The following is a 27608-nucleotide window of genomic DNA, read 5'->3' on the forward strand; positions in this document are numbered from 1 at the left end:
TTGTCGAGGTTAAGAAGCCAAAGTGCAATCTCCTTGGTATAGCTGAGCAGGAAGGGGACTTTGCAGGGGTTTCTGGCTTAAACGTCCCCCCATCTGCTCAACCATCTGAAGAAAATCTTTCAAAATGTTACAATGCATTTGGTAAGGGCCAATGTTTTGTTGCGTAGTGCAGCTCAGTGCAGCATAGTGCAGCCGAGTGTGCGCGCACACACATGCAACTTTTCTTACACAATAGTCTGACGATGTTTTTATGGGGGCCTCATGTCGGACCAGTGCGCAGGAATTACACTAACGCAGGGTGACCAGGGCCCTTTCATGCGACAACCCCGCCAACAGCTGTTCCAAAATCAATACACGTCAGAGAAATATGAAAACATACATCCTACACTGCTTGGATTCACTCCCTCACACGTGCTTGCAATTGGGAACGAAGGGTTAAGTAATGAACTTGAACCTTGCACCTTATCAATGACTGGAATTTACAGAGGAGAATTAAGGCCACGCTGCAAAGGAATTTGACAAGACAAAGGTCGTAATTACCCATGATGTCATAAATATGAGAATAAACAGTTGTTATGCAAAACAACCATAACTCATACAAGTATTTGTGTGATACAGTAGCACTTACCCAACCCGTGACGTCTTTGTCTTATTTTGCATATATACATAGGTCTATAACATCACAGCATTCTTATTGAATATTCTCCCATACGCATAAACGCTCGGGTTTGTCCAATGGGGATCTTTCTGTTCTGCACCAGCACACGCAGGGGAGAAGCTCTGCATCTGTTGGCTCCAATGTTAGTCTTAATTACTGGCCTTCATGTTCTCCGTGGCCCTCAACCGTCTTTAATTAAAACCTTGATTAGGGGGGAGGAGGTCCCGGGCAAGACTATTACCAGATGGGTTTCCAGCAATCATAATAAAGACTTTATCCGCTAATGCTGCTGCCTGCCTGTGTGCGCCATATCAAAGCGCAGCATATCGGGAAGCTGTTAATTACCACTGCAATTGCTTGTCTAATTAAGGTTCGTTTGTGATTGGTTTTAGAAGTATATACAGTCTGTGTGCACTTGCTATAGGCTTTACACTCTATAGGCTGGGTACGTGCACAGTGGGGTGAAGATCAATAGTGATGCAATGACCCGGAAATGTTTCTCAAGAGAGAAGTCCTCTGTAATAAGCTCGAGAAGCACATTGGTGCTACATCATGTTGCCAAACATACACATTTTTGTCCCCCGACCCCTTCTCCCACCCCTCCCCATCCACACCACTACCACCCCATACTCCACATCTCCCGAGACCCATTTGCCGTGAGATCACCGTTTTTAATTATTATTATTATTATTATTTATTTTTTTAAGAGGTCAAACTTACGTGACATTTAACAACGAGCTACAGTGTCAGATCCTCCGAGGCTTAATTTATTTATTTATTTTCCAGACACAACAAGCTGACGCGCAAAGAAATAATGCATCATGACACATCCTGCAGAAATGCATCTTCGCGAGTTAGGATCGGGCACATTATGAATATGAATGTGGCCGAATAGGACTGGGAGACACCGTGAATGCGCACTCGCCTTTTATATTCAAGACATAGAAACTTGCAACTAACAATCAGTTCAATTATCCTCAAAATATTTACTTCACCACAGGCTTTGTCATCCAATGAGAGGCAGAGAGGAAAGAAGCAGGATAGGGCGGGAGGAAGGAGTGATTTCTTGCTGCACGATATGTGCGTCCATTTTCCACACGGTTTGTCGTCGTTATTGCCTGATTTAGTGTGTTGCTTTTGCGCCGCCCAGTATTTTTTTCCTGCGCGTCTCGCAGCGTCGAATCCTTGTATACGTATCTCAAAGATATGCGCTCACGTTGTCACATTCTTTTAACGACCGCCTGCGCGTAATCATGTGTACTTATTGTAGTTTTACGCACGAAAATAATAGAGCTGGCTGCTCTGGCCTGTGGTATGGTAACATTAACACCCTCTATTTTGTGGTTTTCTTCGTGAAAATTATTTTGGGCTACTGTGACTTGATATAAACACGCACATGATTTTTTAAACTGTTGTTTCTTCACAAAATGTCTGTCGTCGACGGTAATTACAATTCTTCTCCATCCTAGCCCTAATTTTAAAATGAAAATAATGTCTGTGTTTGCTCGTTATTGTATTCTCACTAAAACATCTGTTCAGATTGACAATATACTCATGGCGAGTCCCCCCTCCCCAGGTTTACGCAAGAATATATCTGATCCTCTCTGGAGGCGCTCCTCTGCAGCAGGTGCGCCTTTCTCCCCAAAACACAGAAAGAAAAAGTGCGCAAGAGTGTGTAGGTTACAAACATTAGTAGAATGATGAATATCCTCACGCTCCCTCCAATCAGGGAAAAGTGGAAAAAAAGGCAGAGATCTTTACAAATGCCATCTGGTCACCTGTCATTCACTGTGCTTGTTGAATCGTGTGGAACTGAACCACCATGCGTTTTCTTTAATTACAACGTCCATAATGTTCGACACAGCCGCACATTTTTTTTTCAATTTCCTATGAGATCAAATACAAATTGTAATAGATATATTTATTTTCAACTCACCATCGTGTAGCCTAAGCTGTGCCCGGGGGATAGCGCATCAGGACCGCAACTACCACCGTGATGTTGGCTATCACACACCATGAATTACACACAAGAATGAACAACTTCAGCTTTATTCACTAAAGTCATCCAGCTCGAGTAATAGGGGGAAGCCCCTCCGTGCAAACCGAGAGCCAAGCTTCTAGGTGACTTGCACGTGACTAAAAACAAAACAAAACGAAAAAAACGCAAAACAGGTCAAATCATTAGGTACACCTTCAGAATCCTATGTAGATTAACATACTTGCCTTTTCTAAGATGACGCTTATAGTTTGGAATGGTAGTGCACAAATTAATACACAATATTTTATTATTGCGGTTGTGGAGCATGCAGTAAAACTTATATTTTTGTTTCCTTGGAACTATACAAATGATATCACTGCAGATCAAGATAATGCTTCCTCTCTCACGTTGATCTCATTTTATTGAACAAGTGGAAGCTTTGTTTATTTTAAAATCTTACATTGAAAACACATTGAAATCGAAATAATATGCTAACAGATTCTTAGAAAACACGTGTGCCAAATATTATTTCTATTAGTTTTAGGGCGGTGAAATCTGTGCTCTATTTTGCAAATTTGTGAAAGTTTCATGCGCAAAAAGCCATGTTCTCTTGAAACAAATTTGACTAGTCGGCATAGTCCTATGAAGGAGTGTATGTGTTTATTAATTGTCTGACCGAATGAAGGTTGGATGCGAGTAGTGCAAGTTGAATGGATCGGCTCATGTGTGACGGTGCTGGGCACAGGCCAACGCCCTTTAGCTGACGCGCAATTTACCTCGCCGTGCGTAATTAAGCACAGCGCACGTGTGTGTAACACTTTTATTTTTTGAAAGGCTCAATACGCTTCCATTAAACGTTATTAAAGCGCGGTGAGTGACGAGCTCCCATTTGTCTTGTCAGGACAGCTGACAAGCTCGTTAGCTCCCATTTTCCCCTGTCAACTCAGAGCGCGACACGGACACTGACTTCTTCAGCCACTAGTGGCCACGGAGAGTGGTGAATGCGCACAGGAAATAAAAAAAAAATAAATAAAAGAAGCGAGAGAGAGAACGGGACGCGTAGACACAATCAAATGTCGTGTCAGGTGTCAGTCAGGTATTTGTTTAATCCAGAGCTGTCAATCTTTAATTAATGTAATTTAAAGGGTCGTGGATTTACTGTTTGAGTGGTGCGCATCAGAGGTGAAACTGTTATGCAAATATGTGAATAAAATGAGAAGATCTTGTTATTTGGGAAAAAGAAACGAGAATGGGGGGGGATGACACTTAATGGCATGGCATCTTTCCGCCCGCTGCACTTTCAGATGCAATCGTAGATCGAAGTCAGCCTTGTCACGTTGAGCCAAAGTGAATTCCTAACATCCAGGCCGTGGCTGTCTACTCCGGACAAATTGCATCCAATCACCCCGGGGGAATTCGGCTAATGTCTCCATCCAGAGCCGCGGGAGCGGGGAGGGAAAACAAATCAAACCGCACACTGGAGAGCGTGGAGGGGCTTATTAAAACATTTCACACACGGGGGGAGAGAGATATAGTCAGGGTGTGTGTGCGGGAGGTAATTAGGCTATACACACTTTGGACACTGTGTCTTAAACTGAATATATCAGTGGAGCACATTGAATGCATGCCTGTTGTTTTGAGGGGCAAGCAGCAGCAAGAAGCAGCAACAGGCCTTCAAAAACTAAAAAAATGCTATCGTCATTTGCAATAACAGCAAATGATTGCATAATGACCAGTTAATGTAGTTGGCCGTGTGACCTAAAGGTGAACACAAAGATGGTTGACTCGCAAGTTGTTGTAATTTTAGAATCATTTTTCACGAGAATTCACTTCAGAATTCGCTTTATGGTCGTATAAAAAAACTACAAATGAGATTTTGATTTCTGACAGATTAATTTAAAAAAAAAGTTTACATGCACTACTGAAGACGACTGACATGGAGAAAGAGCAGTCAATTGCATACTGCATGGAACTCATAAGTGTGGCTAATTCTTGCATCAGGTTCAAATCAACAATCAATATTCATTTTTTGCTTTTGTAGTGACAAATGTTTTTCTACTTGTCATTACTGTCACGTCTGTGGTGGATGTTACAAAAAGCCAAAGAAGAAACAAAAAGTAGACGCTCAGTTAGCTGAAGTTTTTTTCATGGAACGAAAAAAACTCAATCAAGGCAAGGATAAAGTCAAACAAACAATGTAAAGTGCAATTAATCACTGGTAAGACAATCAGGCAGCGTCCATCCTGACGTCATTTGTCTCAAAGTTTATACACGCGAATCAAGAACAAGAGCGCAAAGGCCCACCGTGTACACGCGCGTGGTCACCATGGAGACGGGGATGGACATGTGCGGTATAGCTGTAAAATAGTAACTGTAAAGACCCGTTTCTCATAAAACAATGAGTGCACGCGTGCTTTTAAGGAGGGCTGGCGGTGTGCAGCGTGGTGACGGTCGAGGGAGAATGGCAGTGGACAGATTTGCGTTCACGCCTGATCAGCTTATGGAGAGCGGTGGGGGTGCAGGGAAAGGCAGCACCTGGCTTTAACCGCTGCAGCCCGTCTCTGTTTATTGACAGCCTGATAAGCAAAGGGTGAGAGTCGAGCACCCTGCTGCGTTGCACGGTACCGCCGCGCCTAATGGACGTCCCTCCAAATAATAATGGAACAAGCAGACCAGACCTGGCCGGTCCATACCTGTCTGAGCGCCGTCCTCGATGTGTGTCCACTTCCTGGGAGACGCACGGTCGTCACCGTTGTCCATGTATTTACTCGCCGCCTTGTTCAAATTGACACAAAACACAGGCACGTCATCTTGTGAGAGAGACTCGCTGGGCTTTTAGCCTTCCTCGCTAAAAGCCAGAGCCCGATTATAGGACTGTTTTATGGAGCCTAAAAGACAAAAAAAAAAAAAGTTAAAAAAGCAACAACATAACCAACTCACCTTTCATTCATGTTTATGATTACTTGACACCCGCACTGTCCACGCTTGTTGCACACTGAGCATGCGCCAATACAACAACCAGCAGAAATACACTCAGCAGGGACCTATCACTCAGATGGATAGAATAAGAATATATCGTGCTAACTGGTGTGACACCTGAACTTCAAAAGGCGTCGTTTTCTTTGGCTGGCACTTTTTTTTAATCTCACCTACCTTTTCGCTCTAGATCTCTTTTAGCCTATTTACTTCCATCCATCCATCCATCCATCCATCCATCCATCCATCCATCCATCCATCCATCCATCCATCCATCCATCCATCCATCCATGTGTTTGTGTTATTGGCTCTGCATGATCACGGATGATGATCGCTCTAAAATAGCCTTACATGTCAAGAATTCAACATGATAAATGTTATCTCGAGACATAAACATTTGAAACCACTAACCAGATAGCAACTTATTCCAGCTTGATTCGTGAAGGGTCCCGCCCACGCCGGGCCAGGCTACCTCGATGAGGCACTTTCTGCGTCCGGCGTCGCGCCTGAGCTGTGACGCAGCCTGCAGCCGCAGCCAATCACAGGAGGGCTCAGCTTGATGCTGACGAGAAAGTTGGGCTGCTAAGGAGCGCACTTTTCCCCCTCCCTTCTCGCCACTCTCCCTCATTGACATTTCCACTCGGCTACGGATCTAAAGCTTGGGCACATTTGTTCTATCGGAGGTCCATGCGTGAAACAACCTGGGAAGGGGAAAGAAAAAGAAGCGACTTTACACGAACAGGAAACCGCTTGGACTCACCTGCTGCTTGTGAGTTTATTCTTACCTTTAAGTGGTTGTTGTTTTCAAATTTCTCTCTTTCACTTATATTTCAAAAAGCAAGCTGATTCACGTTTTAGTGTCCTTTATAAGTCACGAAAAAAAACACCATGTAATTAGTTGGATACACCCAGGAATTAGATGCATGTCGCGCCTTGCACGCAGGCGCTCGTCAACTTGTCACTCCGACTCCAACCTGGCAACGGATATAAAATACATTCCGTATGTGAACACATGCACCAGAGCAAAATTCCTCAACAGCAGTGCAGAAAGTCTTTATTAGTCAGCGAGGTCTACTAGTAACTGCAAGTATGTCCAGCCAGCAGCCAGTGTTAGAGCGTGAGAGTTTGTCAGGTTACTTCAGCGTTTGCTCTTGTCACGCGTGGCGGGCCGGTGCTGTGACAACATTTGCCCCACTCTTGATCCCAGCTAGCCTGCCTTTTGCCAGGAGAAGTCTACTACACACGATACTTTTAAGTAGTAATAATAATAATAATAATAATAATAATAATAATAATAATAATAATAATAATAATAATAATAATAATAATATTAGTAATAATAATAATAATAATAATAATAATAATTCGTGCCCGGCACTATGTTTTTCATTCACGCAAAATTAATGACACGAACAGAAAGTCTTCATAAAATAGACCAACTAGCAGGTGATTTTGTTGTAATATTGTTGCTCCAACCTAATTAGTCCTTGTTAAAGAGCAGATGTCCTCATGAAAGCTCCATAGAATTCACAAATGTGACAATGCAATGATTGACAGGTCATTGGAGCAAACACACACACATTTAAATGGACATTTCCGAAGTTGATTGTGTTGAATTTATTATAGTATTTATAAAATTGTACTGATAATGTACAATGAAAGAAATGCAACATTTTTAACAGTTGCCTCTGTGTCCTTTAAAAAAGCAAATATATGTAATATTAATAGAAAAATAACAAAGCAGTTATATTATGCATTGCTTTTCTTTTTTAATACGTATTAAATTGAAATTTAAATATTGATGAAATGTCGTTTGAAAAACAATTTGATCGATCTTAATCAGATTTTTCAAATTCTCATTTCACTATATTTTCGAATATGCTGCATCTAAATAATGTTTTCCATTTTCAATTGACCTTGTAAAGTGTTCAAATTGATGTTTGTTATAAGCATATGACACCCCATTTGTTTTTCCCCTATCTAATATTTATTTATTTATTTTTCAATTTATTTATTTTTCAATTTATTTATTTTTCAATTTATTTATTTTTCAATTTATTTATTTTTCAATTTCTTTCTTTCTTTCTTTCTTTCTTTCTTTATTTATTTGTAAAGTTTCCAGATGGGGGCACAAAAAGCACATTGCCCGCAGGAGAAAATAGTGCTGAGATTAGGCTTTCTTTTCAAGGCCTGACATTAGTTGCTGCTAATCCGAATTGGGCTAATTGCTTTCCCAACATCAGACCATACAATACCCCCCCTTCCCCCTTACCTCTCCATTTGCTACTTCAGTATACGTACATGTAGGAAATATTCTGCTCCCACTGTGCTAAGCAGGCGGAGGCCCAATTGGCATGCGAGGTCTCTGAGAGGAGGCGAGAGAGGAGACAAGGATTTAGCCAGTGGGGCGGATTTACAGCTTAACCAGGAGAAATCAATAACATGAGGTATTGTTTCCAAAGAAAACTACTTGACACACTCATGTGGAATTGCAGTATTTGCCAGGGAGGAAGGTTAATAGACAGCTGAGTTTTTGACAGCTGCAGCATGTGACCACATTGAGCCGCAATAACACTCAGACTCTTATTGTTTTTGGATCAGTCTTGACATCAGAAGATGAAATACAACGGCAACTCAGATAATGTCTTCATCTCACATGATTCTTTATCAGCCTCTTGCCGTCCAGATTTGATTGATAACAGCTCTACAGGTATCAGCTGCTATTAAATGCATAGTACGATGTCACAATATATGTATGATGTATGTTTTGAAATTGCAATTGCTATTTAAACTCAAACATTAGTTTATTTCAAGTATCGGAAAAAATATCTATGGGTGCAATTCAAATATGTTATTAAATCAATAACTGTCTCATTTCATGACAGTGCTCCAAACATTTCACATGAGAAGTCATAGTATTCATAGAACATTGTGTTAAGTGAAAACTTTCTAATCAAATGTGTTCTTAAATGTTAGTTAAAGATAATTAATAATTGTAATAATATCATCATCATCATCATCATCATCATATTTTGATATATTTGAGCTTCCTAGCAATTGTTTTTACAGTTGTAAAAACCACTGTGGCCCGCGAGCCAATCCTAAATGTCACCTGCAGGCTAGCCCTTTCAAATCCAGTCAAATTCAGCAAACCTGCAGTGTGTTAACTAAATCTTTCAGTGACAATGACCATATCCCCATGCATTCTAGTTATAGTGTAAAAAATGGTTTTCAATGCAGCTAATTTGTTCTAACCACTTATCTGTTTGACTTATCTCAATTGGCTATTTATCGCAAACATTGAACCTTTTTTAAGCAAGTAGCGAGGATCCCACGTGGATAAATTTGTATAAGTGGGATGTGTGTATGTTTGTGTAGGGGGAGTGCTTTCTGTAAGTTGCATGGTCCTAGTCTTGATCCACCAGTCCAAGTGAGGAGAAACAAGGCGGCAAAAGGAAAGAAGCGCCATGAATGTACTCGTTTAGTTTACGGCTTGTTTGATGAAGGAGAATTGGCCAAAGTGTTGTTCCTCGCTGCGGGACCCTCACAGTGACAGTTTGGAGCCGCTCCTCTCAGCTCATTATCTCGTCGGCCCGCTGAGGGCCCCCATTCAAGCAAAACTCTCTCTCTCTCTCTCTCTCTCTCTCTCTCTCTCTCTCTCTCTCTCTCTCTCTCTCTCTCTCTCTCTCTCTCTCTCTCTCTCTCTCTCTCTCTCTCTCTCTCTCTCTCTCTCTCTCTCTCTCTCTACCTCTCTCTCTCTCTCTCTCTCTCTCTCTACCTCTCTCTCTCTACCTCTCTCTCTCTACCTCTCTCTCTCTCTCTCTCTCTCTCTACCTCTCTCTCTCTACCTCTCGCTCTCTACCTCTCTCTCTCTCTCTCTCTCTCTCTCTACTTCTCTCTCTCTCTCTCTCTCTCTCTCTCTCTACTTCTCTCTCTCTCTCTCTCTCTCTCTCTCTCTCTCTCTCTCTCTCTCTACCTCTCTCTCTACCTCTCTCTCTCTCTCTCTCTCTCTCTACCTCTCTCTCTCTCTACCTCCCTCCCTCCCTCCGTCCCTCTCAGGCTGGGTCGTTTGTCTCCTTATTGAAGGCCCTGCAGTCCGGAATGTGATGGTTGTTAGGGAGCCCTCTTTCACTTCCAAAGTGTTTTATTGATGAGCTCTGACTTCTCCCACTTTTTCACATGTCAAAGAAAGTCAAGTGTAGGCCTCCATGACTTCATTTCATCATGGTACCCCCCCCCCCCCCCTTTACCAAGAGGAACATTTTTTCCCTTCCCCCTCCTGCATGCTTAGCCCCTTTGCACACCCCCTCTTTGCTCCATGCAACTCTTCCTTTTAGGGTTCCCCTCTCCGCCATTTTGGGCGCAGAGGGGTTGCTTTTGGGGTGCGATGAGGTGTGCCCTAATAAGGCTGCCATTCACCCAGCGCCGTTTTATTATCAGGGAGCGTGTGGCCATGGCTACACACTCATTTGCTCCACTTTTATTTACGCGTGCTATTTGCCGCACGTCAGGCCGCCGGAGTGACGTCGGCCTTTGCCGCGCAAATGTGTCCATAAAAAGCAGCCGAGCTTGCCTAAAGGCTGCCTCTTGTTGACAGGAGGGGAGGGAAGGTGGAGGAGGTGGGTGGGTTTGGGGGGCTGATACCCAAACGAGTCAACAAAAGCACGTGGTGGCCATACATGTAGCGTATGCATTTCTTTTTTTTGCACTGGCAAACAATTAAAGAATGCACTACATCGCAAGATATGAAATAAATTTCCACAAGAACAACAAACGAATCACTTTTCATTTTTTCTTTACATGTTATTTATTGTAATGTATTTGATTAAAAACTTTTGAGGTTACACGTTAAGCGTGCATCTATAGACAATTAAGGAAGTAGTAAAGTAAAAAGTTCTTAAATCAAGGTCGGGGAGTTCCCGAATGTGTTTCTTTGGGTTGGTGTACTATGTCCTTATCTTAGTAGTTTCGCTATAGCACACATTAATGCCAAATAGTTCTCAAATATTAATCCATGTTACGAACACCAGTGTGGAACACTTTTGAAGAACCAGAGTAAACATGCATCCTGCAGAACATAACAACTAAATTACTTATACATTATTTCAGAAATTATTCAGTGGTTAAAGCAGTGCTTCTCAAATAGTGGGGCGCGCCCCCCTTGGGGGGCGCGGTGCTATTCCTGGGGGGGCGCGTGTGACCCTGGGGAACAGGCTTTTTTTTTGGCAGTACTAGAATAAAGTGTAATTGCGCGTTTACTACAGCAGGGGGCAGTGGCGCTCTCATTGTTACTTCTGTCACGTTTATGACAGTGCAACATTTTACGACTTACAAGACAAGTTAGGATAGTCACGGTGGGGAGGGGGGGCGCGATTAGTTTTCTTCTTGCTAGGGGGGGGGCGTAACAGAAAATAATTGAGACGCACTGGGTTAAAGCAACTGTCAAAATGGCATGACTACAGTACAGTACAGTACAATCATGAAACAGCAACCAACACAGATATAATATAACCAATTAAATCACTTGAGCAATGCACTAAAAACCGCAAATTGGAAAAATTGTCACTCGCTCCATTTGTCACCGCGTAGTTGGAGTTTACAGCATAATAAAGAGATGTGCTCTGTGCAATATTTATACAATACAATCACAAATATTACTTTATAGGTAAAGATACGTTTAAAAAAATGCACCTTTTTTATTTTACAAAAGAAATTCACAAATGTCCCCATTGTAAGCCTAACAAGCGCAATCAACTTGCTTTTGTATAGAGCTAATTTGGATATTTGTTCTGCATTGCTCATGGTTAATCGCACCATGCTCAGATCAATATTCTTATCCTCATAGATTTATCTGTACAATAATTCATCACTGTCATTGATTATTTTGTGGAGAAAGTGATGAGGTGTTGACTTTATTTTTTAAATTAATTAGTTTATTTATTTTTTTGTTTATTTATTTATTTATTTATTGGTTCCCACTCGTGCACTTCAGTAGGCTATATGTATGTACTTATTTATTTATTTATTATACGAAGACGCGCAAACACTGCGTGGTCTCTGTAGAAATGCTTCAGCAGTGTTCCATGCACTCCCTTTTCCCCTCAATATTCAGCAAGTGAACGCATCATCCTATTTGCATGCACGGGTCTGATTAGAGGGTTTTTTTTGGGGGGGGGGGGTTGAGGGAAGCGGGGCATCTTTTCTCTCGCTGTGACTCGGCCCAGTTTCCCGCTTTTGGCTGTGGCGCAGGGGTGGGGGTCGTGGTAGTGGGGTGGGTTGGTGTTTATGTGTTGGGGGGTTGGGGTGGGGGTAATGATGACAGAGGTCGGGTCGCGCTAATGGGCCAGTGAAGAGCGGCGGAGCAGGAGGAAGGAGCACATACATTAATACATGCACTTGTTCTCCCTTCTCCAATCAGCATAGGTGTGTTCATTCTTTCTCTTACCTCCTCCTTCCTCTATACGACGCCCCCTCCCTTCTCTCTCTCTCTCTCTCTCTCTCTCTCTCTCTCTCTCTCTCCCTCGCTTCCCCACTCTCTCTCTTGCCCACTCTCTCATTTGCTCTCTCCCACGCCAGCGCACATCCACGCCAAACTCGCTGCGTTCTGACATCTGAGTTCACTGTCAATCTCTGTCTCCTTCGCAGGGATATCCCCTCCGTCTCCTTTTCCTCTCCAGCACCCTTTTGGAAACTAATTTTTTTTTTCACACGGCCTCTCGCTCCTTCACTTCCACGAGAGAAGACCGGTCATCACCGTGGGTTTTTTTCCTCCCTTAATTTTTTTCTTTCTCTGTGTGGGCCGTGGACAACACGCTGCATAATTTGGTTTTGACAGCGACAGGATGCCCCAAAAAGGTAAGATTAAAAAAAAAAGATCTTTTCCCTCTCCTACCTCCTAATGTTTATATTTGTGTTTAATATGTACTATTTAACCGTACCTTTTTAGATTAGACCAACTTTACGGCTGTCAAAAAGTAGGCAACGAAATTGCCTCCTACTATTTTGTAACCAATTCAGCATGCGCTATTTTGCCGTATTTAGACGGGAGTAAAAAAGTCACGTTGGGCCAGGCCAGTGATCATCGTGGAGAATTGGGCGCAATGACCCGTTGAGAAAAGGCGTCAGATTGATTCATGCCGACCACTCAGCCAAGAGGCTTCTTGCAGGAAAAAAGGGCAACGTAGGCCCCTTTTTAGACTAATTAATTACATCAAAAAAATTCCCCCGAAATTGTTTTTTCATTTGCTAACTTCATTTCCTATCAAATTAAAAGCTCCAAATTTAATCGAGAGTTTAATTAACATTTTCACCAGAAATAGTCATTTTGACACGTCCCCAATGAAACTATTTTGTATAACGATACAAGTCAAAAGGAAATATAAGTATTGCTGCTACAAGACTAATTCATTTTCATTTTTGGTGCGTTTTTAAACAAAACGACATATCACGACTGTAATTTCTAATAATAAATAAAACAAGTGCAACTTAGTTTTCTACTAAAAAGGCTGCTTTCCCATGTTGTTTTTTACAGAAAGCACCTGCTCGTAAAACAGTGCGTCATATTTTATAATTTGAAGCCACTTGCAAAGAAAAAAAAAAAGGGAGGCCTGCGTGTGTGTGTGCGTGTGTTTCAATAAGCATATTGAATTAAGACATTGTTGTTCCGGATTAGCGCAGCAAAATAAATGCAGATTAGATGGTATGGTTAACCCCGGGAACAACAACGTTTGAGCTTTCGACCTATAATAAATGATTAACCACATGCGCCATCCAAGCTTCAAAGCGAAACAAAGTGCACTGTCACCTAAGATGATCTTTTCAGTTATTTTTTTTAATAATCATTTTTGATTAATTATGACGTACTTTTATTATATATTTTTTCTATTTTTTTCAACGCGCTTCCGTGTGATGGAATTTTAAGTGTGATTAATGACGAGCAAGTGAACTCGGTACGAGGCCATTTTATTCGTGACCACAACACAACTGTGGATGAAAAAAAAAACTTCTCCTCACTGCCCCCCACCTTTTTTCCTTATCTGTCCCCCCAATTGAAAAGGTTCTTCTAATGCATTTGTCTTTCCCCAATTGAGCGCCCTACTGCGCTCTTGTGTCTCTGGACGCGCTTTACAACCGCCACCAAACAAGAACCAAATATTGAACCGCGAGAAATAATTCAGTTTCTCCTATTTACGAATAAAAAAAAAACGCGAAACAAAAACAGCATTCACATTCACACTGTGGCTGCACCGGGGTCACGGTCGCATGTGTGTGAGAGAATGTGTGTGTGTGTGAATGATCCCGAAGGGGGTGGGATGCGTGCCTCCGGCTCTTTGTATTAATGTGAACTTGTTGGTGTGTTTAGTTGGGAAGCTGTGCGTGTTTGTAGCGGCCCAGGGCGAGCTGTCGCCCCGGGTTTGAGGGAGCCCATGAGGGGCTGCATTGTTGACCACTGGACACTCCCACCCTCGCGAGCCCGGACGCTTTATTATTTTTTTAGCACTGTCACCGCAGACTTTAAGAGTGAAATGAAGTTAGAAAGCAAATTAAAAAAAAAAGAAAACAAGATCGTGGGTGTCAAACTCAAGGCATTTTGGATAAATCCGTTGCAGCCCGTAAATAATAAGCATAATTTGATCCGAAAAGATTATACAATAAAGATTGTGCTAACAAAAAAAAAATCGAAATAATTTGAATGACAGTTGTATATTTGACAGTCTTTATCAACCATTCTGCTTTCAAAACGAGTTGCTTAAAAACTGGTCATGAATCGAATCGAGGGGAAATCTGAGCGTTCAAGAAGGTGTGGCCGGCAGGGGTGAAAAGGAGTTTGACACTTTGAATTTAATGAAGCGGAATTTAGTACATCAGTATAGCTTTGGCTGTGCTAATGTCTTGTTTTGCTCTGTCCTATAGGGAGGCATTAAGTAGTGAAAACGGCAGATGATTGACTAAATTGTAATACAGTGGACAGTCAACTCTGTTTCCAGGCAAGTTTAAAATACAAATACAAACATACACCAACGAGGATGCTAAACTTAAACTGCACAAAATTTTTAAAAAGGAAGGAAATGACAGAAACCTATTTAGAAAATGTGTGTTGTGTGTGTGGTTTTATTTAAAAACTTTTTTTTGGAGTGTGATGCTAATCTATTTTTATGATTTTCCCTGTGACGCTCAGAGTACCACAATCAAGCCACGTGGGAGTCTGGCGTAGCCTCAATGATGCAGAACAGTAAGTTTGGTTTTTGAATTCTTTATTTGCTGTTTTAATTGGGAGTGTTTGCATGACGTAAGTAACCCACCCTGACATTAGCCCCTGGTTGTTACGGTGCATAGGTTAGGAGAAAAAAGGAGGAGGAAACGTATTCTCGGCCCCCATTTGCATGACTGACATTACAAGAAGGGGTATTGTCACTTATTTGACAGCTATTTCATGCTGTTATTTATTTATGTATTTATTTATTTATTTATTTATTTCGCAATAAAAGTTATTCTTGAACAAAATAGATAAAATGTGTGTGTGTGTGGGGGGGGGGGGGGCTGTGCTATTTTCTTGCTGCCTGAGTTGCTATTAAATAATTGCACAGGCGCCTGCATTAGCGTTAAAGCTGTCCGCAGCTATGCTTGCATGAAACATGAGCGCAAAGAAAGAATGTATTTTATGCAAACGAGCGCATCATCTTCCAACACACACACACCGCATACACAAGTGGCTAGACCGGAAGTTGCGCCTTATTGAAGTCGGGTCCCTTGTGCGTTGAATGCTGTCTAATTCCTGGTGACAAACAACAAGCAAAAAAAAAAAAAAAAGGTTAAACATGAACGTTTTCTCTCTTGCTGCTGGACAAGAGGTGTATGACATCTGTGATGAAGGTGTGTGCAATAACTTTATTACATTACATCCTCCATATGCACTCGTGTCTGTGCTGTAATGTGTGCGCAAAATAGTTTGGATGTGAGGAGCGGCGGGGGCAGAAAACGCGTCTTTTACGCACGGACCTAAATGGCTTTGGCGCGAGATGTCTGCCGCGAGGGGGGTCTTCCACGGGCCACGGGTTGTCCAGAGGTCGCGGTGGGCCTCGCTCGTCTTTTGTGCCTAATAACTCCTGGGTGTACATGGCGGGCAGCGTCCAAAATGACACCATATGCTTTGCCGCAATAGACTACAAGGCGCGTAATCAGCGCCAGCGGGCACTTGAGGGAATTGAGCCCTGATTAAGACTTGTACGTGACAGCTTTTATCGATCCGGAGTGTTTTTCTTTGGGTGATTTATGTGAAATATGACATTGGTGAAGGCGCCGTATAACGCAGCCTAACAAGTCTATTAATTCCGCCTAATCCTGGAATTAGCAATGAGCAAGAGGGATGATAGTGGATTTAGCATCAATCAGATCCACGCATGATGGAAGATTATTACACGGGGCGGTCAAAGGGGGATGCGGGCCCTCTTTTGATCCAATCAAGAAGCACACAAACACGGCTGCAGTGTGCATTTGTTGTCAAATACAAACAGGGATGCGAAGAGCAGAGGGAGGAGGGAGGAGGAGCGGAGGGAAAAAAACACTAGATGTCACTTTTAATATGTTAAGAATCCAGGCGCGCCCTCGTTTGTGTGACCGCGCGCAGCCCCCCACCCTCAGGCCACCTTAAAACCAAAGTCTCCCCTCGGAGGGTAAACGAGTAGCGTCCAATTGGGTCTGAGTGATATCCAAATGCAGACAGAAAGGGTCGTTTTTATCATGCTACCATTTGTCGTGACGATGCGATTTCGCAGCGCGGGAGCCGTGTCACAAAGTGACGTGGCTGCCACAAAGTGCTCAAACTGATCTTTTCAATTAGCCTCCCGTGCATGATCCGAGGCGACTTCCGCCCATTCCCAGAAATTAAGCTCAAACTTGACGTGCGGCGAGCTTTATTTTCAAGACAAATGTCAGCCAGGCTCATCATATTTGCTTCCCCCCCTCGTCTATATTTGGAGCTTATTTATTGCTAAGGAGCCCTGGCTCCGCGAGCCAATGTAGCGGGAGGCAGCGTAGGGGAAAGAAGACGGCAGACGCGGACACGGAGCGTGGGGCGGCCACTCGCGGGAGTCCACGCTCCCTTTCGGCTTCAGGTTTGCGGGGCTCCCAACTACTTCCACATCCTTTACAACGAGACATTTCATCCTTAACGCGACACTTTTTGAAAATACTCTTGCATGTTTTTGGACTTGTACCTCTTGTACGACAGCCTATTCAACCCGTTCGTGTTTGTGTCAGGGATGGATAGAGGTGCCGCTACACGGCGACTGTGCTATTTGAAAGCCAACATGTGCATGATTTTTTTTCCGAAGCCAGAGGCGCGCTCGATAGACACCGCTGGAGTATTATAATTTAGAAGCTTTTGTGTGCAAGAATAAACTAATTTGTATTTTTGTTCTCCCGTGCTCGGTGTTATATACTTTTTTAAGTGTGTGATCGGCCTTCCGTGTGCCCACGCAGGTCACAGCGGCGTCAACCAGCTCGGCGGCGTGTTCGTAAACGGCAGACCGCTGCCGGACTCCACCAGGCAGAAAATTGTAGAACTCGCCCACAGCGGTGCTCGACCCTGCGACATCTCCCGAATACTACAGGTGGGCAAGTGGCTTTTCTATCATTCGTTTTATTTTATTTTGTCGATAATTTCATTTTTGTTTTAGCGTCAAAGCAGCTTGTACGCAGGCAGTGCGCACACGCAAGCGTTATGCTATTCTTTGGACACCGGACACAGGAGAAGAAGATTTAAAAAAAAAAAGACATGCCTGTTCTAAAAAACTAAAAATAGATTTATTGTAGAAAATGCCTAATGTACCATTCAAGGCATATTTTCTGTGTTTATAGACCCATGATGAAGTCCAAGTGGTGGACAGTGAAAAGGTGATAATGACTTGAACGCCATCACAAAAATTCCCCGGATAGTCCTAAATAATGGATGTGAATTGTGTCTTTTGATCTCCATCCAGGTGTCCAACGGCTGCGTGAGCAAAATTCTGGGACGCTACTATGAGACCGGCTCTATAAGACCGCGGGCCATCGGCGGGAGCAAGCCCCGGGTCGCCACGCCGGAAGTGGTTGCCAAGATCGCGCAGTACAAGCGAGAGTGTCCGTCAATCTTCGCCTGGGAGATCCGCGACCGTCTTTTATCGGAGGGCATCTGCACCAACGACAACATACCCAGTGTAAGATTACACACACGCGCCCGCGAGCGCACACACGAGCATAAATTGCGTGCATGATTACATTAGCTCCATCTGATGACTTTTGTTGTGTTTGTGCGCGCAGTGAGCATCCAACCATTCACTCGTATTAATGCGCAATGCAAAGTGCGCGCGCGTCTGCCAATTAAGCGTACTTTACGCACACTTTACGCGCACGTTCCCCTCTCATCCACGCCGTCTCTCCCTCCCCATCCCTTCCAGGTGTCATCGATAAACCGAGTCCTACGCAACCTGGCGAGTGAGAAGCAACAGATGGGCGCAGATGGCATGTATGACAAGCTGAGGATGCTCAACGGTCAGACAGGAAGTTGGGGGACCCGGCCCGGCTGGTACCCCGGAACATCGGTGCCGGGCCAGCCCAATCCAGGTGAGCCCCCTCCCAAATCAGCAAATGATATTGCGCTGCTTCCGGTTGCAAACATTAGGCCCAAGCCTGCGTACGCGGCCTCAATGCCTCCACTGTCTCTGGCGTGGACGTGCGTGACAGCGGCGAAATGTGCGTGCACAAAGGAATGTTTCCGTCCACACGCAATGACGGCTGATGGGAAAAACTCCTCCACGCAACGTGTAATTGCTCATTAGCAGGGGCCTTTGTCTAGCGTTCTCTCTGCCTGTCTCCCTCCCTCTTATTTGTGACGAGCGCGGAGGCGCGAAAGAAGGCACGCCCGACGGCAGGGCCTTCAAATGCAAAGCAAATAAATAGCTTCTATAGATTTAGTCGGCGAAAAGCGGAAGTGGTGCAAGTGAGGCGCAGTAAATAATCATTTGCTTAATTGTTTGAACGTCATTTGGACACGTGGTGGTGGCTATTAACGAGCATTAAAGCGGAAACGATCACATTAGGCACAATTTATTATCATCATCATCATTATTATTGCTATTTTAAGATGCATATGTTGATATATGGCGACGGTGATTATCAATGCGCAACGCTAATATAATGTTTAATCACAATTATGCACTTATTGGATTTGTTAATGAAAAAATAATTACATTTTAATGATAATAATAATAATAAAATAATAATAAATAATTTTAAAAGCTTTACTACAGAATGCTATAAGGCCTGTCGAAAGGGTCGATACCTCATACCGACAATAATGATGACGTAATCAATGAGTTGCACGCCCCCTCCCGAGTACCGTTGATGACTTCACTCCCAATTTAATTGGAATCGAAGTTCAAAGTTGTTTAAGGCAGATGAAAATTCGTATTGCGATCAGTATAAAATGCAGCAATAAAACACACCACTCCTATGAACATTAACAACAATTAATGACAATAACATTATATTATTATCATAAAGGTATTATTATATCGTTATAATAACATTTATTATTAGTATTATTATAAAATGAACCTCTGCCACTAAAAAGGGTCCTAATACTGTTGTTAGAAAATAAACACAAACATATAATCAATAAAAACACTATTAACAACTAACAGTATTACATAATAATAATAATAATCAGTAATAATAATAATAAAATAATAATAATATAATAATAATAATAAAATAATAATAATGATAATAATATTAATAATAATAATAATACATTTGTTAAACTAAAAACAAAACCACCAAAACGTCACATATTACTGGTATCTATAATACTGCTCATAAAAGGGTTACAAGTGTACCTAAAAAGATATTTTCAATCCCGAATAAATCGACCGTCATGTGCTGCCTTTAAATCCCGTCTATCGGATTTAGTCTGTCACTTTCTTTTTCATTTTTAAGCTTTTTCTCAAGTGTTTTGATCGGGCCTCAGCGGCTGAGAGGTGCCGCAATTGTTTTGCTATCTTTATTCTCTTTCCCCTGCCTGCTTTTTGTGCTGGAGCCTTTCCACCTGACTGGCTGAGACATCGCGATACTAAAGAATGCGTTTATTTCCCGGTTTTTTTTTTTTTTTTTTTTCCCTCCCAAAGAAAACAAATCCCATCTTGCATTGTCACCGGGTCTGACCCACGGATAATAGCTGCACAACCACCCAAAGTATTGGGTTGTTGGAGAATATACTTGCGTCTGCTATTTAATTTGATGTGCAGGAACGTTTTCACCCTCACTTTCTCGACGTGATAATGATGTCCAACAAGTGGGACACACATTAGTCGATAAGCCTTTTTATTTAAGGTGGGGGCGGGCGAGGGGCTGCCTTGCCCTCCTCTTGGTGGTGAATAGATTGGCCTTATTTTGGCGTTGTTTGGAGGGGTGAGTGCAAGGGAGGGCTTGCATGCTCTCGCCTCACTCATTTGTTTCCAATTGAGGACAGAAATCCTGAGTGGCGTGGACGTGATTAATGATGCTAGTGGCGAAGGGTTAACACACTGGACTCAAAGCTCTCCCCACGGACACAATGGCAAAAGGACTGCGGCCTGCGCAGCTCCAGTGGGAGAGAATCCTTTTGTCATCCACCCCCTCGAAGCGCACATTACACCCACCACGGACTGGCTGTTTGTCCCTGCCTGTGTCCACAGTTTAATGGTTTCCCTTTACTCCTCAAGCTATTGTAATGTCCTGAAAAGCCTCCTCTGCTATTCAAAATAAAGTTGGTGGTCACCTCAATGGATATACCGACGCCCATATGGGAACCACCATTGAGCCTGTAGGTGCGGGTGGGGGAAGGAGGGAGGAAGGGGGTGCAAGTGAGTTTGGGTTTTTAAAAACATGTCTCTGAAAAGAGGACGGCCCCGTCTTGACATTTTTCTTCCCTTTTGACAACATGCAGCATTGTGGTAGCGTTGAGTTGAACATCCCAGCCTGTTTGTGTTCCCACAATATTTTATAAACAATACAGTGAAAGATCTGACACCGTCCAACGCTGGTCAACCTCAGATTTATTCATTTAAAAAAATGGACTTTAAACTAACCCAACCATTGTGGGGATTACAATAAACATTCTTCATTTGAACTGTTCAGTTACTCCAATCTGATTTCGTTGTCAAATTCACTTTTGAACGTTTATAGAAAACTAGAAAAAAACAACAACCTCCGAAACAAAAACGACCTAGATGACTGCACAGACATGAAGACCCGTCCCCTCACCTTCACCCTTAAAAAAAACAAGCACATTGGCATATGTTTAAAATAACCTATAACAGCAACTGCTATTAGTTTAACGATGTGTTTTCCCCTACCCACCCTCATAGACGGCTGCCAGCCGCAAGACGGCGTCGGAGAAAACACAAATTCCATCAGCTCAAACGGCGAGGACTCGGAGGAGACTCAGATGCGCCTGCAGCTCAAGAGGAAGCTGCAGAGAAACCGCACCTCCTTCACGCAGGAGCAGATCGAGGCGCTGGAGAAAGGTACGCACGTCATACACGCACGGATGCACTTATGTGCGCATGCACGAGTGTGCGTGCACGCACGCAGAACAGGCTGCTTTTTCTGTTCTTTTTATCATTGGAGTTTCATATTGTACAGAAAATGTTTTTATTGTTTTAGTTGCGTTGGTTAGCTACACGACAACAAATATTAGACATTTATACAGCATTAGTTTGACGTATGTAGTGGTCGGTGTGTCTTAAACACCTTAATCATAAAATGTTGTGGTTACACAGGTTTACTAATAAAGATCATGTGTAAAAATATTTCTACTGCTTTGGAAAAAAAAAAAAAGAGATAAATAAGTTTGGTATTTTAACTTGTTCATGATTTGAAAGTAATTGAGTGATTCTCAAACTTCTCACAACAAATACCACATACAAAATATACTCTGCTCTCTACCATCAGGATCAATGTTAATTTACATTAGAGGTCGGCCAACAATGTGCATATATGTAAATAAAAACCGACTTAAATAATGATCAAAAGTAAATATGGTGCATATAAGTTCAAGGAAAGTGTATTAAATACAAGTTTAAAAACAAACTGTTTTTAAAGATTAAACACAAATGTACTAAAAAGTTAAATACAACTGAATCGTGGACTTGTGTAGTAATTATTTTGTGTACCACACGGGGAACATGTACCGCAATTTCGAAACACTTGTCCAACTGACAATATTTGTATTTAATATTTTTATGAACTACTGTACTCATATCCAACGTTTATATTGCAGAATTTGAGAGAACTCATTACCCAGACGTATTTGCACGAGAGAGACTAGCGGCCAAAATTGACCTCCCAGAAGCAAGAATACAAGTGAGCATCCGTTTAGTAAGATTTCTTCTTCGATGCTCAAAGGAGTCTTGTCAACTAAGAGGTTGTGTTGCCCTTGCAGGTGTGGTTCTCCAACAGGAGAGCAAAGTGGAGGCGGGAGGAGAAGCTTCGCAACCAGCGTCGACAGGCCAGCAACTCTTCCAGTCACATTCCCATCAGCAGCAGCTTCAGCACCAGCGTGTACCAGGCCATCCCGCAGCCCACCACACCTGGTACGTACACCACTACCGCTAAAATTTTATACAGTTGTTAAAAAAACACCTGTAATATTAAAGTGTACAGGGCAATAAAATAGTCAGGTCCCAAGTTTATGATGACGAAGCAATGAGTTGTGTCTCAGATGCGCTTCACACAAATCCCACTTTAACATTCTTGAGTGTAGTGCGAGTGTAAAAAGCCACCGTCAATATTAAAAGGTAAAAGGAATAAAACACTCCAGTCTTCACTTTAATGACGTCGATGTAATGACTTGCATCCGACGAGTTATATTCAAATGTGCCTCCCGAATCTAATATCTTCAAAATTGAATCAAAATTATTTCATATACTAAAAATGTGGCCCTGACGCTTTGGATTTACATCCCCAGAATTGTGAGTACAGTAAATGTAAGAAGACCCAGGCCTATTTATACTCGTTTTCATTGCAGGAAATATGGACTTCTAAATGTATCAGTCTCATCATATTCTTATACAAACACAACAAATGAATGGATAACAAAAACAAAAAACGAATCTGATCCATATTTTTAGTAGTAGGCTTTTTAACAAAAAAAAAAAAAAGATTTTGCTGCTACCTTTACGTCTATTAGTCTTCTTAGTCTTATTTCGAACATATGGCACTCACACACCCCACTGTATAATATAATTAGTTATTTTTTTAAATGTTTTTCAAAAACAAACAAACAAAAAAATGGTCTTGCCTTGATTCATCCTTTACAGATGACTGAAGGACTGACAAAGACAACAAGAAAAGAACAACATGATTTTAAACAGCCACCAGAGGTGGTTCCAGGATTTTTTCTCTCCCGGACCTAAAGGGGACTTGACCAATGCATACTGGGGATGAGATAATAATAATGTATAGATCTATTTTAGAATATTAAAACAAATGGTGGATCAGGTTACCTGTGGTGACACACTTCAAGTACATTAGTTAAAGCCAACACATGACGGAAAAGCTCATAAATGAATGATGACCACAATCATGTGGCAGTCAGGGCCGCACCTAGTCAACATTTTGTTCATTTCATGACAGTTGTTAGTGACTGACGTGTGACCGGCTGCAGTGACACTGATTGGGCCAAACCAAAACAAGTCGACGGTTCTGAAAAACAAAATCACCGTTGTGCACTTGTGGTGGCGACACAGGTTAAAATCTTTGATGGGTGAACGCAAACTAAGCAGACATATTTGTCTTTCTCTTTGTTGAAAATATAATCGGCTTCCTGGCACTTGAGATGTGAACATTGTTATTACAACTTAAAACGAGTCCACTGCAGTGAATGATTTTATCTAAAAAAAAAAAAACGGTGTGAGTACAGACCGCCAATTGTTCATTCCTGTTCTAAAGTAGTTTTAATCTCTACTATCCCTCCAGTGTCGTTCACCTCGGGGTCCATGTTGGGCCGAGCCGACTCAGCCCTCACCAACACTTACAGCGCACTGCCCCCAATGCCCAGCTTCACCATGGCCAACAATCTACCTATGCAAGTAAGTGGATATAAAACTAGCCGGCGCAAGCACGAGCTCACGGGCCCATCAATTGAGTACGATCAGACCCGACTATTGCGCTAATGTCCACATTCTCCCCCCTTCCGTCCACTTTTAGCCCAGCCAGACCTCCTCCTATTCCTGCATGCTGCCTACCAGTCCGCCTGTGAACGGGCGCAGCTACGAAACATACACGCCCCCGCATATGCAGGCACATATGAACAGCCAATCAATGACCGCTTCTGGTACCACCTCAACAGGTAGGCCGACAGTTCATTGTTTACCCAGCATGCTCGGGTGAGGGAAAATAAAGTAGTTGTCGTCGTGGCGGCGCGCCAGTCATCTGCCACCTTTCCTAATTAGGCGCTACTACATCATGTGTATTTCATTTGGTTTAGGATTGAGCCCATAGCTTAGTTCCGGTCCATTAAAGGGGGGGGCAGTCGTATATATACTGCTTATAGACGACAGCACTTAATGACGCAGAAGCACATTTCCTCTGTGCTAAATTGCTAATTAACGTGATTCATCGGCACTTGTACTCACTAATTAAATGCCAACGCGTGCGCAGCCTCCTTTTTTACAGCGACCGCTCGCTCACCTGGCTTCGCAAGGCTAACGCCGGCAGACTGGGTGACAGGTAGAGTAAAATCTGGACTGGTCGCCAGACGATTTACAGACATTCACAACTATGGACAATCTTGAGTCTTGACTAAATTTAACATACACGAAAAACCACACGCCTTTTTCATGGGAAAGTCTGGCTAGAATTTTGAAGATCCATTCATTCATTTTCTAAAACTCGCCCTTATCTGCACCAATTCCATTCACTAACAGTCTACACTTGCCACTTGGGTGATTGTGAATAGTATGTTATTTTTTTGAGATACAACTTCTGGTGAAGAAATGCAGTTCACGCAGCGGGTGTGGCCTACCGGAAGTAGAGCACTGTGTGCAGTGCAGATAAACATGGTTTGCATAAAGATTTGGGTTGCTGTGTGGTTCCAAATTTTCCAAATTTATATATTTATTTTTAATAGTTTACACAACATGTTAAGATCATTCAGGAGTTTTCATATCAATACTCGCCACTGAAATGAAAGGGGAAACTGACAATAATAATACAATAATTCATAATTTCAGCCGATGTGTACAATGTTCTCTGTTCTAGTCCGAATGCAGATTAATACTACCATTTTGGAATACAAATTAAGCAGAGCCCCCCCCCGTGTTTTTATCAGGCTGACAATTTGCCACTTGCTGTCAACTGAAAATCCTCATTAAGGTTGCAACATGTAATGATGGTCATGGCACACCCGTTTGCTGGGATTGGTCACGTGATACTCGCAAGCTCGCCATTCCGCATGTGATTTTTAGTTGACGGGATAAAAAAAGGTGGATTTTTCTGTTTAATTCAAGTTCCACTAAAGACCTATTAATCAGAATGCCATGTTTAGACTCACCTGGGCAAATAGCACATTATATTGTAAAGACAATTTTTGACTTAACGCAAACTTTTTTTTAAATTCACAATTATGGATACATTTCATTACATGACCTTTTGAACTGACTCACGTGTGTCTTTGTGCACAGGACTCATCTCTCCTGGAGTGTCTGTCCCAGTGCAAGTCCCCGGGAGCGAGCCTGACATGTCTCAGTACTGGTCTCGACTACAGTAGAGAGAAGAGCTACTTCACCTTGTGAGCTCCAACGCGGACCTCCTCATACACACACTCCACACACACATATACACAGAAGAGGAGGTGAATGGGGACTTGCGTAGCTCCGGGCACATTCAAACGAGGACAGGATGAAAGAAAGACAAATGGACCTCTGTAAAAGTGCCCAGTGTTACATTTTTATGGAACAAACAAACAAAAAAGATTTTTTTTTTTTTTTTTACAATTTTCAGTCATTGTTTCCTCTTTTCTTTCTGGTGTGTTAGTAAATGGCCATTTGTATGTGAATATGAACGATCAAGTGCTGATAGATGGACTACTAGGTAACCATGTTGTCGACACTATGCCATGACTATCTTTTAATGTGCTTATATCCAGACGCTCTGTGCATGGACGCTGTTGCATATCATGACTGGAGGGAAGACTCTTTGAAAAACTATTTATTGTCCCCACGAGGAAAGAGGCTGCAGTCCAACACACACATGCACACACGGATTGCTTTGTAAAGCAATCCAACTGGGACCTCTGCCGCATCTCGCGAGGACCAATGTGGAACCTGTAGTCTGTAAATGGTAGACTGCGTCTTTGCTCTAATTTCTTTTGTTTCTTGTCCAAATGTAAAGTACTTGTCTTCCCTCAAGAGAGAGAATGAGAGAGAGAAAATTCTCCAATAAAAGTTGATTTCATTTACAACCCCTTCCTCCTCCCCCCACCAAGAATATTCTATAAATGTTCCATGCATCATCATAAAGTACATTCTTTAGGGTCAGGTACAATTTGTCTCTTAGCTATAGTTGTAATATAGTGTCCTATGGTCAAAAAAATGTGTGCGACTAGAAATATTTAATTCTTATAATTATGATTAAACATTGCTTGACAGAGTTTTAAACTTAAGTGTTTGGCAGTTGTTTACAAGTACATATCAGATTTAATCATTGTTGATTGTAAAACAGACCAAAGCCTTTGTATTTCATCTAGTACACAATGTTTTTTTTTCTAAAAGATATTAGTCTTGTGTTGCAACATTTTGTAAACACGTCTTGGGTTCGACGACATCGGCTTCGAGTTTGTACAACTGCGGCAGAGCCCCGCGGTCCTTATTTATAATTGAAGACCATGGGAGGTTTTTTTTTTTTCCTTGCATCATCTGTCATGCTCTTTTACTTTTGTTCTATTTTATTTTCATGTCGGTGTGTATGTAGAACATGGACACATATGGGGTTTACGTCTGGGCAAATGGAGATAAAAATGTCGACACTGTCTCTTTAAATATTTCAATTTAATTTTATTTAAAATGGAGCTTTGTAAATGTATTTTGTGAAAACTATAAAAAACATTTTGTACAGTAAAAGTGTGTCTGAAAGGATTTTTTTTTTTTAAATGAAATTATTTTTTGCATGCATCAGCATTTTTGACACGCTGAAGAGAAATAAGTGAAGCTTGGTGGGTAGTGGGCTAATGTCTGCCCGACAGTTCTAAGATTTGGGGTTTGTATCTTGGGTGGAGTTTCCATTCTGTCCCTGGGAGTGATACTAACACTCCATGTTCATCATAGTGAACACAATACCGCAATGATATTGCCCTACATTGTTTTTATTTCACCACGCTGCCTGTGTCTGTCTGTGCTTGTGCTGCTGTTGTGTGTGTGTGTGACGTACATTCGAAGCCGATTGGAATTCCATCTCAAATTCACATTTTCAAACCCTGGCAAAATGGTTTAACCTAACTCTAAGTCAAACAAACCGTTGCATCTTTTTTATTTGTGTCATTATCTGCAGATCTTGAAAAAAGTAATCGCCTATTTTTATTTTTTTTAAAAAGTAAGGAGTAGTAAGCAGATATCGGTTTTAAAAATTCAGCAGAAAAGTAAACATTCAAGGTTACCTGAGAAAATCTACTTAGAGATATTAATAAAGTATTTGTACTTCACTTCCCACCACTACAGTTGAAGCAGGGAGCACCACACTCACTTAAAATCAGCTGGGATAAGATCCAGCTCACCAGCAACCCTAATGAGCAAAATTGGACGCATACAGTAAGCGGAACAAACTGCTCAGATGATTCAAACCCTTGCCCTTCTGTGTGCAAGCCACCACCGAACCCACTCTTCTACCTTCCTTCAAGATTAAAACAAATGTCAGTGAGACACTTCCAATGTGAATAACAAACCGGTCTTGATGTGAGGCGCAACCAATCGCAGCACACAA

General features: G+C 42.1%; 2 protein-coding genes and 1 long non-coding RNA gene across 4 annotated transcripts in view; 1 reads left to right on the forward strand and 2 right to left on the reverse strand.

The window, feature by feature from the left end:
• Positions 1–1293: 1293 nt before the first annotated feature.
• Positions 1294–6869, reverse strand: LOC133152921 (uncharacterized). The gene is made up of 3 exons (XR_009714206.1): positions 6398–6869; positions 6024–6313; positions 1294–5524 (listed from the first exon to the last, which is right to left on the reverse strand). It is a non-coding gene; the product is annotated as an uncharacterized LOC133152921 (long non-coding RNA).
• Positions 6207–26692, forward strand: pax6b (paired box 6b). Of its 2 annotated transcripts, XM_061276898.1 has the most exons (13): positions 6208–6381; positions 12258–12467; positions 14791–14844; positions 17094–17224; positions 17472–17507; positions 17594–17809; positions 18050–18215; positions 20999–21157; positions 21913–21995; positions 22075–22225; positions 23610–23722; positions 23841–23982; positions 25316–26691. In XM_061276898.1, the coding sequence occupies exons 2-13, from the start codon at positions 12455–12457 to the stop codon at positions 25399–25401; spliced, it is 1350 nt and encodes a 449-aa protein (XP_061132882.1). In that variant the 5' UTR covers positions 6208–6381; positions 12258–12454; the 3' UTR covers positions 25402–26691. The 2 variants fall into 2 exon arrangements, with proteins under 2 accessions (XP_061132883.1, XP_061132882.1); XM_061276899.1 differs by lacking the exon at positions 17472–17507 and having other exon boundaries at positions 6207–6381; positions 25316–26692.
• The window catches only part of elp4 (elongator acetyltransferase complex subunit 4), a 63632-nt gene continuing 43950 nt past the window's right edge, over positions 7927–27608 (reverse strand). Inside the window, exon 10 of the mRNA XM_061276901.1 lies at positions 7927–7977. Coding sequence (XP_061132885.1) covers positions 7942–7977 — 36 coding nt within the window. The 3' untranslated portion in view covers positions 7927–7941. The remainder of the gene's footprint in view (positions 7978–27608) is intronic.

Source organism: Syngnathus typhle, linkage group LG4, assembly GCF_033458585.1.
Source record: "Syngnathus typhle isolate RoL2023-S1 ecotype Sweden linkage group LG4, RoL_Styp_1.0, whole genome shotgun sequence".
NCBI classification, from domain to species: Eukaryota; Metazoa; Chordata; class Actinopteri; order Syngnathiformes; family Syngnathidae; genus Syngnathus; species Syngnathus typhle.